This window comes from Diprion similis, chromosome 14 (genome assembly GCF_021155765.1).
Source record: "Diprion similis isolate iyDipSimi1 chromosome 14, iyDipSimi1.1, whole genome shotgun sequence".
Taxonomy (NCBI): domain Eukaryota; kingdom Metazoa; phylum Arthropoda; class Insecta; order Hymenoptera; family Diprionidae; genus Diprion; species Diprion similis.
Genome location: NC_060118.1, coordinates 14,105,478 through 14,118,636, shown reverse-complemented (window position 1 = coordinate 14,118,636; position 13,159 = coordinate 14,105,478). Strand labels below are relative to the sequence as shown.

The 13,159-nt window shown below is 46.2% G+C and overlaps 1 protein-coding gene across 5 annotated transcripts in view; it reads right to left on the bottom strand.

The window, feature by feature from the left end:
• LOC124414607 (AT-rich interactive domain-containing protein 3C) overlaps nt 1-13,037 on the bottom strand; it is an 85,859-nt gene extending 72,822 nt beyond the window's left edge. For 3 of the 5 annotated variants that reach the window (XM_046895594.1, XM_046895596.1, XM_046895597.1), the window contains exon 1: nt 11,516-13,036. In XM_046895594.1, coding sequence (XP_046751550.1) covers nt 11,516-11,620 — 105 coding nt within the window. In that variant the 5' untranslated portion in view covers nt 11,621-13,036. Of the gene's footprint in view, nt 1-11,515 lie in introns of all 5 variants that reach the window. The other 2 variants (XM_046895593.1, XM_046895595.1) reach the window with 1 other exon arrangement.
• Nucleotides 13,038-13,159: the final 122 nt, after the last annotated feature.

Here is a 13,159-nt window from a genome sequence, read left to right as displayed (position 1 = left end):
GCTTATCGATCATATTGGATCTACAACCTCGACGTGGATCGGCCCGGTCGGACTCATTGTTATATTCACGGGTCCCCGGAGGACGGGGGGGCCGAGTTCCTCCGCAGACTTTGACACCCGAAGACCCGGGGTCCCGTCCCGGCGACCATCTCTCGGCAGGGGGTCTAGCGCTGCTTGGTTGGTCCGTTATACGACCGGCAGCCCTTGGCAGCCCCCACGGTTGAGAACCCCGAGAATTTTGTCGAAGGACGCCCGCGTCCCGGTCCCGGTCCCGGTCCGGTCCCGGGGACTGCCATGCGGAGGGCAGCCCCCGGTATACTCGAATCCCGTAGCACGTGCCGACCGCATGCTCTTCAGCTCTAGCCTCGGCTCTATGCCTGCTTCCTTATAACCTACCCAATTCTACTCGCGGTGCAAGGATCTGCCGGCACCCCAGTTTTCTCACTTCCGCTCCCAACAATCGTCTTACATATTCTACACGTCTTCTCCTTCGCAATGCCATCGAGTTCATTTCTCCCTTCGAGTCGTCCCCCGTCATAATTTACCGTCTCTTGCTTACGCGCGTAAAGTTTACTCTTGCAACGTGTAATATTGTTCTAATCGCAGGTGTCGACGACGAACGAGTCTAAGGTCACCATCGTCGAGCTGGCTAGGAATATTTCGGAGTATCCTTTTCTAAAATTCAACTGTACGAGTGTACCGAAACTTGTAGGAGAAATTATCCCGAGCTGCGGATACGCCCGAGAATCTGATATGTGTCAACTGATAGTGAGTTTCGGGCAGAGAGAGTTTGACGATTATACTTTTCAACGTGGCTTACGCCAATGCTTCCATACACCGTTGGAAAATGATTTTTCGTATTCTCGTATTCGGGTAGTTTGGTCGCATCGGTAGGTATTTATTCACTCTGCTTTCCGCATTTCCCAGAATAGAAAGCCACTCCGGGTTTACGAGACTACCTGCGAAAGAGGCTCGCAAAGGTTCGGACTGCGAAGAGCTGTGCTCATTTTTTAAATGAAAATGTTGTGACACTGTGAAGAAGGAAAAAATGGTGAAAGGGGGGGGGGGGGGATAACTCGCTGAATTGATGTGTCAATAGGCTTGAAAATCAATTCTAATTCACCCGAATTAATGAAAATTAACTAAATATATGCAAAATAATTAAATTAATGAGATGCTACTGTATTATTAAAAATTAACTGAAATAATGAGCATTAACTACGGAGTAATTGACTTACGGGAAATTAGGTCAAATTGATTTGAATTACTTTGGATTCGTGCCAGGATTGCCTGTTTAGAAAGAGAAAAACTTGAATTGAAATTGAAAAATAGGTTGATTTGAAAAAATGTATTTGAATGAACACGCAATAAATATTAAGTATTTATATTATATAAAAATGTAAAGAATGAATTGAATTTTTTTGAAACTCGCTTGAATTAGAGTGAATCGTCGATAATTATCGGGAAAAAAAATTGAAATTTGTGAATTGAAATGAATCGAGTTGAATTGAATAAATTTATCTGAAGAAAAAAAAAATCAATTTGAAATAAAAAAAGCCAAGTTTGATGCATGAATTAATTTAAATTAATTCAATCGTGTCACTCAAGTCTCGAGTTATTGCCGATAAAGAACGAGGCAGTGGCCCAGAGGGAAAATGCCAGCAAACGACCATGCTTTGAAAATCAAAGGCTTGCACCTAGTAACTAGCTAGTTATAGAGTCGTCAGGTAAAGCCTGACCAATGAATAAGCCGCGGTCCATCGATGTCGCCCGAGTCCTGCGTATATCTGCTTGTGCGGACTGCACGCGTAGGTATATCGCTCGTCTAGTCGTACACTTAGGCCGTCGCGTTACGATCCTAAGATAACGATCGCGCGTTGGTGAAATTTCCTCAAAGGATTAGGGATAGATTATTAATTGTACGGCCTGAGGCGGTAGATCACGGAGTTGGATCTAGAAACTACTAAATCGGTGTAGAGAAATAAAACCTTGGCAGAGTCGTAAAAATAATTGCGAGAGATTGCATCTACGTTAGTTCGCTATATGCATAAACAACAATAACGATACGCAGACATCGGTGTTACACAGGCCTGACTTCGAGCAAGACTCGGAGTGTGCGGGTACACGTCGTACGTACGTGGACGCGCGGCTATAACGTGCCCTCACCTATCCCGTGTGTGGGTACGGAAGGTATAACGCAGCCACGTAAATACGACATGCAGGCGCTGAGCCATGGACACTCCACATCGGCACTCTGGTCGTGCGTGTGCGAGACGCACCGACGAGGCACCACGAGGCAGCGCAGATAGTTGTGAATTATAGTTGTCGGCAGTCGAGGCCTGCATGCCCTAGCATTTACCTATAAAATGTAAAATGCACGGCTTGCACAAGTCACTATTACAAAGCATACGTTCGCTGTTTTATTGTTACCGGGAGTTTCTTGCGCAGCGTATAGTCGGTCCGGCGATTATTTAGTTCCATAAAATTATTAATAAGAGTAATTTTGCATCATTATATATACCTACGCCGCTCGCCTGCTCGCCATTTCGCGTTCCATGGCTCCGGACATTCCATTTCTTCCTTCATATTCAATTATATCATCGAATATGCCTACCTTATACTCGATGAATATTTTATTCTTCCAATTCCGTTGCTTTTCGTATTATCTACGCGGAGGATAATTGCCGAGGCAGCGAAGTGCAGTCGATATCCTAGCGGGACACGTCGAAGGTGCAATACCAACACGAGGAACGGTCACCTGCATAGAATTTGATGGTACGCGTGCATACCGCGGAGACGTAATCGCTAATTGCAGGGCTTGTATCCCAAGATCCCTAACTTGTTCGAGGAATTGATAATAGCTTACAAACGCGGCGTATTAATGAGAATGGAAATGGAATTTCCAGTCTCTGATTCGTTGTATGCATAAACCGCAGTCAGTCCGGGTCCTCCGGCGAATCGCTAACACGTGAGAATATATAATAATAATAGAAGCCGCGTTGCGCTTTGGACGCGGTTGTTTGACAGGAAACAGCGAGCGATTTCTCTCTCAGAGGCCGAGGTTCGAACCGATGACAAATAATCCGTCCGTATAGCCGGTGCGGTGCGGGTTGTGCGCCGATGTTCGTTTCCGGGTTGATCTTCGCGGATGCGGTAGGAGCCGAAGACGCGCGTCTTTCCCGCGAGGCCGTAATGAGCGCGGGGTTCCTCGAAGCCCCTTCTCACCCGGCGTCCCTAAGGTAAAGGTGTAAAAGGAGTCGATGACCTGCGGAGTCTGGAGAAGAGAAGCCCGGTCCTCCTGACTCGGCGACGAGCCGCGACGAACCGAGAACCATAAGCGACCGAGGAGGACCGAGATGAGCCAACGACGGCGGGTACCTACCTACCATCCTACCTACCTACCTACCTACCTACCTACCTACCTACCTACCTACCTACCTACCACCTACCTACCTACGTACGTACGGGGACAACGACGTCGAGTCGAGTCGAAGAGTAAAGGAATAACACGAAATAAAGCGAGTAAAGTTGAAGAGTCAACAAGGCCGTCGCTTCGATGAAGTCTCAAGCCCCGAGCCTCCGCACGTACCTATCCCCGGCGTACTGTTTGCACGAGTTTCAGAACCCGTTTCATTCCGACATCTCTCTTTGACCGATGCTTCGGCTTTCACACGCAGTTTACTTAGGACATGGTGAAAGACTCGCTCGCGTATCAAATTGAATATTCAACCGAAAATAAAAATCTCCTCATCGGGCTGCGGCTATCTATACCTACCCATATACACGCGAGGAGGTAGGTGCAACCGAAGAATTCCGTACACATTTTATACCTACCTACGCGCCTGCACGCACTACACTGCATTCGTGTACGATTCAATCTCTATTCTATACTTTATGTAGGTATACGCCGTAATATTTCTCGCCGCCCCGCGCGACTCGAATCGTCGCGGCGCGGATCGAAGCCTCGATAAATCTCACCCGACGGCCGAATATACCATACATTCGTCGCTTTTCCCGGACATATCCGGTCGTTCTTGAGGGACGGTCGGCGGGTGCTTAACGAGAATCTCATGACCAACCGCGCCCCGGCAAGGAGCTGAACACCCCGCAGGGGAATAATCCTGGCGCTATAACGGCGCTATACCTGGGGCTCACCTTTCGAAACCTTTCAACCTGAACAACCGTCACAATTCCGTCAACGAACTATACCCGACACAAATCGATGCTTGTTGGGTGTTCAGAAGCCAACTTGTAAGCGTCACTTAATGCCCACCTCGGGGTGGTTGGGTTGGGTTGGGTTGAGTTAGGTTAGGTTAGGTTAGGTTAGGTTGGGCTTGGTTGGGGCCGGGCGGCTCTGCCTAGGTATATTATACGCATACAGCTACCAAACCCTCGCCATAGACGCAGCCCTGAATCTGACCGTACTCCAACGCCAGCGTTCAACCCCCGCAATAAGGGCTAATCGTCGATTTAACAACTCATCTCCACGCGGTACTTTTGCAACAAGCTCTCAAGCTCTTCGTAATATCTACTCGCGCCAATTGTGATGTTATAGGTACGTCACGCGGTCGGTCCGTGGCTCAGCCTGTAGATTGTCGTAGAATATGCACAGACTCTGAAAGTACAGTGCAGCAGTCCGAGGGACGGGATAATTGCCCGAAGAACGACAATCCAAATTTAACGAGCTCTGATCGTTTGCTGGGTAATCCTCGACTCGCCTACGACGGTGCCTGCAGTTAGTGCTAAGCGTTATTGCTGGCTATCATTTAACGTCACGTCAGTGAGAAGCACGCGATAACGAATTTACACGAAAGAGCACGGCCGCTGTCGCGCTCGTCCTGTGCCTTACACCTAACAAGTTACACGACTCAGAGCTAAGAGCGGATCAAAGAAGTATAGATCTGGGCCGAAGCAAACATAACTGACATGAGTAGAACCAAGTCGATATGTGAGGTACATTGAGAAAATGTCAAGTCCTATTTTCCGGTGCAATCGGGCAATCGTTATTATACTCGGTAATCCTCTAGCTTTACTTACTCTCCTTTTGAAATATATAAAAGTCAAAAAGTAGACGCGTATTAGAAAACTAAATTACGGAGTTGTGAAGATTTTGACGTTTGTGTTCTGAACTGTGACTCGAAATTCTATATGAATAAGTTTACGGCTTTTTAAGAATTCGATATTTCAACCCCTCTGCCGTATGACCATTCGACTTTTCGAACACCACCCTAAACGACAACAATACCAGCGTCAACAGCTCTATTCCATTTCACTAAAAACAAGTAGGTATGAATAATGCTTGCGCGAAGTAACTTCGGTTTGCAAATGCAATGTATTTTGGTTCCAGGACTGAACTCCGTACTTAGTGCATATATGTACTTTACAATAGGTAGATTTTATCTATCCGGTTCAATCGTACCCAACGTCGCGGACGATGACGTCATACAGAAAATGTATTTACATCTAAAAACATTGGATTTGTCGCCAATTACCAAAGCGTAGGTATCAGGAATCGAAGCGAATGTTTTCAGCATGATATTGAAAATTTCAAATCATCCAAGTAACCTCGAGCGAAGGGTGCAACTAATCCGAATGAACAAAGTGTACACTGTGCGACCAAGACCGCAGCTCGAGCAACTTTCCAATATATCTCAATCGTTACGAATAAGTGGACGGAACTTGGATATGACAAGATCGACACAGGATTTTCCACCTCTCGCTCTCGCCGGGGCTAGTATGCGCGGTAGGTAGACACCAAACTGTACGTGTGTGTGTGTACTCATACTTGACACACGCGTGTATACGACTTGTATGTCGTTGTCTCGCGGGGGCAGCGACTCTTTGGCGCGACTCGTAGACTGAATCACGAGAGGCGTGGCCTACGACCGACCGGACGACCAATGGCAAAACGTCGCTTCGTTTGCGCACATACGACTTTCCCCGGCCCCTCTCCCCCCCGCCGCAGAGCCTCCTCGACGACGACCCGTCCAAGTACGCGACCGCGCAAAGACCTAGACCCGCCGTCCAACCGTATCAATTCCCACTTTCGAGCCAGCCGTTGAATGAGACGCGCCACGTACGATTGACCAAACGCGCCTGCGCTACTTGGCTACTTTTCTATATTCTATACTCGATTGGATGCAAATCACCTGGCAGCGCGGTCGAGCCTGCTGCGGGTGAATGTCGTTTTTCAGGGCAAATCTCGCAAGAACTGTGAACTCGAGGCTGCGGGTTACGATCTTACCTCAGTCACCCCGGGTTTGCACTTCGTACACTAATTTTTCGGATTTTTTCCCCTTATCCCAAGGTGTCCGTATACCTATGCATATTACCTACGTGGGTACGTAGGTACATGTAAGTATTTAAACCCGGACAATTTTGGCCGAGCTCTTGAGTAACTGACAGGTGTGACCGCATGCCAACTGTACGCGGCTGATCTTTGGATAAGTAAATTTGGGGTGTGAGGTTCAAGGATGTGTGTAATAGTATTACGTAGCTGGCGCAAGATTATCTTTCTTTTCTCGATTAGCCTGCCAAAGGTAAACCAAGGAAAATGAGAGACGACGCGACGGAACGAATTGTCCATCTTGGATGTGTATCGCGATTCGTCGGCCACCTGTGTGGGGGGAGGGGGTGAGGAAGGGGCTGAAGGACCGAGAGACCTGGCAGGAAATTGCCTCCAAAATCTAATTACCAGACTTTTATATGGCGATCGTAAAATGGTCGAATGAATGCGAACTGCTGCAGCCTGCATGCAGTCTCTTCTCGCCATTATACGTGTGTGTGTGTGTGTCTGTGTGTGTATGCATGTGTGTATAGGTATGTACATGGATATATACAGCATAGTTGTATTTATATATGCATCCACACTGTACACACATATTCCTAGATAATGCTACCCTTCGTCCCTTTTTATTCAAAGTGGGCACAGAATTATTGCAGTTGAGGAATGTGTATGCAAAACTCGTCAACGTATATCTGATCACTAGACATTGCAATATAAGAGTTGTAAATTCATTCGGATTGGTAACATCATTTTATATGCCAATTAATATTACTTGGTTCTCCAAATATTCTCGATTTCGTAATTTAAACTAAAAATCAAAATGGCAAAAATACCTGTCGGGTAGTTATTCACACGATGCTATTTTGTTTTTTCGTAAAATATTTGAGAAGAAAAACTGGGTGAGAGGACATTTCTATTTCGGTATTAGAAGTAGACGGAGTAAATTCTTTTCTTTTTGGTTAGCCATCATTTCATTTTATTCTCTTGTAATTTACTTTTTGCGCTACAAGTTTTGAACTGACACATCATTTTCTCATTTTACTTAATAGGTACATGGCAATCGAGTGTTGTGACACAAATATTTTCATGATTCAAATGTATGTAGTTTCACTTAGCGACATAGATTCCTATTCTAATCAATATTTCTTTTGAATCAAACGATGTATCTATCTATGTCCTTGAAGTCAATAAACATTTCTTATACAATGTTTGATCGGCATATTTGGTAAATCTACCCAATCCCTACTTCGCGTGAGCATAACGTGATTTTCATATTCAGTCTCTGTTTCCACAGTCAACGAAACACAATTCCGAGGGGGATAATAAATCAATGCGTAAATATTTTATTCGAATATCGGAGAAATTACGAGGTTGTATATTTTCATTCGAAACCGGTTATTACCGCGGTTGCAAAAAACTTTCCACACACACGTGTATACGTGCATGAGGGTAAAAAATGAAATGGCATCAATACCGATTACTCTTTACAAGCAGAAATTACAGGTAACCGACTTCCTGACGTTCGCGTCTGAAACATACACCGCGAAGCTAAATGAACGGGTGCGATGTCCGCGGCACTCGCTTCCCGCTGATGGCAGGTATAATGTATATAAACGCGAGGTGGGTACACAGTATAGATGGATGTAAAAGGGCGCCAAAGAGTGAGCAGAGCTAGGTATTCACGTGATCGCGCACGCGCGCGTCCGTGTGTGCGTGTGTGCGTGTGTGCGTGTGTGCGCGCACACTTATCACAGGACACACACGATTATGTACAACCTACGGAACCTACTTATTTGCCATCCACGAATACAGAGAAGGTAGCCAGGTTGTTGTTCTATCATTGGTCGAGGGGAAATCCCCGCCTATAATCTGCGCGTTACTACATTATTATGCATCCGCTGTCCCGCACCCCGTTTCGCCCCCCCCCGCCCGTGCAACCCCCGCCTGCTCGAGTCTGCGCGTGGAAGGAGCCCGCACTCGCCGCAACCCCGTACGTTATACACGTATAGGTATAGTATAATGCGTACCCCAGCGACGAGAGCGATACAACTCAAAAATGGTCAATTTTTCAATAGAAGCAAATAACTGTGAGCAAAAGCATCGCATGCCTACGGAAGTTACCTGTCCTTCTCTGTTCTGTGACGTCTACTTTTTCCACTTCAGAAATGTCACATCTCAAGGTTACGGATTTGAACTTTGCAAATCCAAATATGATCTCAGGTGAAAAATGCCAATTTTGGGTTGTTTCACTCTCGTCGCCGAGGTGCGATATGCGAAACTGTATGTTAATTATTATACCTATGGAATTGTATGAAAATGATCGGCAATCCTCCGCCTTCATCCGAGAAGTGTAATTAATGCCGAAATTTACTGGAATAACATGAGAATCTTCCAACGCTACATACTGGTCCAAAGATTGGTATTTAAATCGTTCCTACTCGTCGGGATAAGACATGACTGGATTTTTAGCAACAAGAGTGTCAATTACAGCGAGATATTATTCTTTTCCATTGCTACAGGGTCACCCGGGGGCAGGCTGTAGAAGGTTTCAAATACATGTAAATATTCCGAAGGGTGTGGCGAATCGGCTCGAGAAGATCATCCGAGATAATTTTGAGCGGCTATCTCTACTCTGTCTCCTCGAGCCGACCGCCAGCTAGACGAACCCCGCGGGTGGTTCGACCCGGTACGTCTCTTCCGATAAAGAAATTTCTACCACCGGCAAAAATGGTATTCCAAGATACGACGAAATTCTAGATAGCTCTGTATAAGGTTCGACCCTGTTTTCCCCTCTCCGCGTTGCGACGTCGCGTCGTCTTATCGCACTTTCCGAACCTGGGGAGCCCAGGCGGCCTGCAGATACGCGATCCGAGCAGCTTCCGATACGAGATAAGACGGGTAGGCAGGTAGGTAGGTAGGTAGATAGGTAGGTAGGAACGTACGTACGTACGTATAGATACCTGGGTCACCGCGTTTCGAGATAAAATTGTCACCCTCGCACAGCATCGAAGAAAATGTGCGAGGCTCGCGAAAATGCAGCCACATGTTCGGATAAAGCTTGATTCGTTCGACGAAATATTTTCCTAGAATCTATTAGGTAGAGCTTCACCTCGACATGTGCCAAACGCATGTATCAAGTTGACTGTCTGACATATCGACGCGACGGAGTGTTCGTTGTTATCTGTTCCGAAAAAAAAACAAGGTTCCTTATTACGGAAATGATGATTCGGTCAGATATAAAAGGTGATGCATTACGGCGTAGAGATATATTTTTGACAAGTCATGCGTGCACTAGTGCATATAGAAAATAACAGAGGTGGAGAAACGGGCCTGCATGGTCGAGATATGCGTGCGCGATGAATGCTCGGTTCGATTTTGCTTTAAAACATTATCAGGATGAAAGAATAACCGGTATAATTGTACACAGAGGTACGAGGTGTTGCCGGAGAGTGAGACGCGGTTGACACGCCGAGTCATTGTCGGATAATACAAATATTAATTGCCTACCGATGTGTGGGTGTTGAATGGATCCTTCGTACACCGCGAATATCATCTGCCTCTTGATCTAAGGATAACAACCTATTTTCCACTCACATCGCAGTCGCTGAATAGGTACGAAATTCAAGACGCACTCGTCCCGGCTGGCTGACTCGAGCTTTATGCTCTACCGTACTTTATATAACGTAGGTACATACATTAGAGTATAACTAGACTTAAGCTGCGTTAGTTACGCCCGGAGAGAATCGAGCGGTCGACAGAAAATTGTTTAGAATTCATACGGAATTGTTAATGCGATTTCTGACACACGAGGAACAGCCGTACGGGCATCACGTACTTACAAACACATACGCACGGACACACAACTCGGTGAATATAAATAAAGATCGAACATCACATCCTGCAGTTCCTATACATACAATATACCTGTAATACAGTATGAAGTGTGAACAAGAATCCGTACTTTTGCCTACATATAGGTATATATGTATAATAATCTGGCGGTATAATAAGAGTACAGAGAGCATGTACAATTCCTTGAGCCGGTATATGTATATATATATATATATATATATATATATATATGTAGATATATAGATATTATATTCAGCGACACTTTGACCAGAGTTTCTCTCGTCAAAACAACTTCGGCATTGCTAAGAATAAGAACATTATGCGCTACGTATTACACGGGGACGGAGCGAATGTCAACGGGTATAATACAATCTCCTTCGAGTATAAATAAAAGCTCGAATCAACGTACGTGCGTCTACGTAGGTATATAACAACCTGTAAAAATTTACGCTCCGTCTCTCGTCGGTTGTCAATCAATCTTACATACTTTGAATTTAATCTTTTGAACCCGTCTGTCTGTCGGTGCGACATGAACCTTATACCCAGGCATTAGAGGTTAGACACAATATTACCTTACACGCGACTGTATGGGTATGCGGTACCTACGCATATGTGCATGCTCGCGTGTATTATGATACCGCGTTTGGGAAAAAGTGTCCTCGAGAAGCTCACGGCGCCGAAGCCAGCTTAAGCCTAAGCTAAATCCGCACGTATAAAGTGAGATTTCGGTGTTGCTCGGAGTGAGAACGGCAAAGGACCCCGTAATTATTGCTTGGCTCGATAATTCCTCACCGCTTCTTACCGGGCCTCATTAATTTGCCTAGTAATTCCTACAAATCGGGATTACTTTTCCTTTATACCTGCACGATTTAATGCCCGTATTTTCGATACTTATCGGAAGGCCAAGAATATGGTTTTGCACAGGGAGAGCGAGTGAGAGAGAGAGAGAAAGAGATAGAGCGAGGGGGGAAGAGAGAGAGAGAGAGAGAGAGAAAGAGTCAAAGGACGGAGAACGGTTAATTGCCCGGTCCGATCCTTCCGCGAAAATCAATCGATGACTAATAGGCTGTCAGAGTTTCAAAGATGGCACGAATTTTGAGCGAAGGGGAGTAGGGAATCATTAGGCTAGGATTAGGTTGGTCAGCGACAGGCATGCGGCAGCGATCGATCGGCGAAAAAGTGTCCGACAACGCGGAAGGACACGGTCAAGAAAGATAAAAGAAGGGAGATGGAGAGATAGATAAATGGATAGATGGATTTATATTATCCATGACGATACTGGTCAAGCTTACCGGACATTTGCATAGAGACATGCACCGTAAGCGAAAGAAAAGGTAAGCAGAGAAAAAGGTAGAAAGCAAGGTGGAATCGACTCACCATGGGACTGTCGGGCGTGTGGTGGTGGTGGTTCATCGTGATGTTGGCCATGGCTACGCCTCCACCGGGATTCCCCATTTCCTGAAACTCGTCCGATATCTCCATCGCGTACGATGGCAACGGTTCTCTGTTCTTAACCCGAATTTTGACGGCTTAACCGGCGCGCGGTCAAAAGGGCCACGAAAACCCTTCGCCACGCTACTGGACGGTTAGAAATATAAACAACTCGCGTACTGCACTGGCCCAGGTTCGCTTTTTCTTCTTTTTCCTTTTCTTCCTTTTCTTGATGATTATTATTCTTGTTGTTCTTGTTATTATTTTCGTTATAATAATTGTTATTGTTACTTTTAACGAGACGATTGTTTCTATTTTTGTTTTCCCGTATATCCGTTACCGAGCGCCAACGAAGTGCGCGATCGGTCGACGTCAACGCGGATGGACGACAATGAGCGTAAACGCCGAGATACGGATGCGGTCGATGGTCCACGTGGATGCGTTGCGGGTCCCTCTGGGTATGTGTTCACACCCCTCGATGATTTATAATTCTTTAAATTTATTCGTTCATCATTCGTCTGTTTCACGATTTACATAAATCGTTCGTTAATAACTCGTCGAATCTCCCGTTCATTTCACCGCGCGCGTTACCTATCAAAACGTATACTCAATCGTCGAGGAAAGATAGAAATAAATCGATGACAGATCGATCACGCGACGTTCACGTACACGATGGAGAGCGAACGCGACGTGGTGGGTTTTCAACGAATGCGACAGACGCTGTTGAATGCTGATGAAAAAACCGACGACGTGTGTGGAAAAAAAATCGAGAGCTAGTCGGCCGTCGTGCGAAAGACCTGCGAATAATCGTCAAGGTGTACATTCGGATCGGCGTCAGCGCTGCCCCGTTACTCACAGGTGATAATCCTTTCCTTTCTGCACAGCTATGCCGACTCGTCCGTAGGAAACACACACTGCACACTATATTATCTGGGTCGAAACATTTGTCATATTGTTACACGTGTCCGTCTCTATACCCGTCTCTGCGTTTAGTGCACGTATCTATCTATCTTCGGATTGTGGTTAGCCAATCGTCGCAATTATACAAGACACAACGCCACTGCAGCCGATTTTCAGCAACGATTCGTCGATCGAACAGGTAGATCCGAAAACAAGACGCAGGCACGCGGTTGTTTTGATTATCGGTACAATCAACGAAGATCGCAACGATGCCGTAGTTTTGACGGAGCTGTCAAATTCACTCCGTGCGAGCAAGGCGAGCAACGAGCTGCGGTGGCGTCGAGCACTGATTTTAGTCGCACAGTTCGAATAAAAATTGTCGTTATTATTACAATTAGTCAACGTTCACCACGACACACAACGGCGTTTACGCGCCAACGACTTAGTCTTCGCAACGTCGATCGAGGCACATCAAGGCTATGCGGTGCCAGCGGTGCGACAAGCGTTTATCGAAACCAACACTACAGCGGGCGCGCGCACGTTCGCGTCCTCTGGCGATCTGAGCTTTGTAAAGGCTCGTTCGGAAGGCCCCACTTCCGTTCCTTACGATTAGTTCGTGTCTTGCTCGTGGTGGGGCGCGTCCACCGGGGGCGTTTCCTCCTCGAATACTCCCATGAGGCACGCCTACCT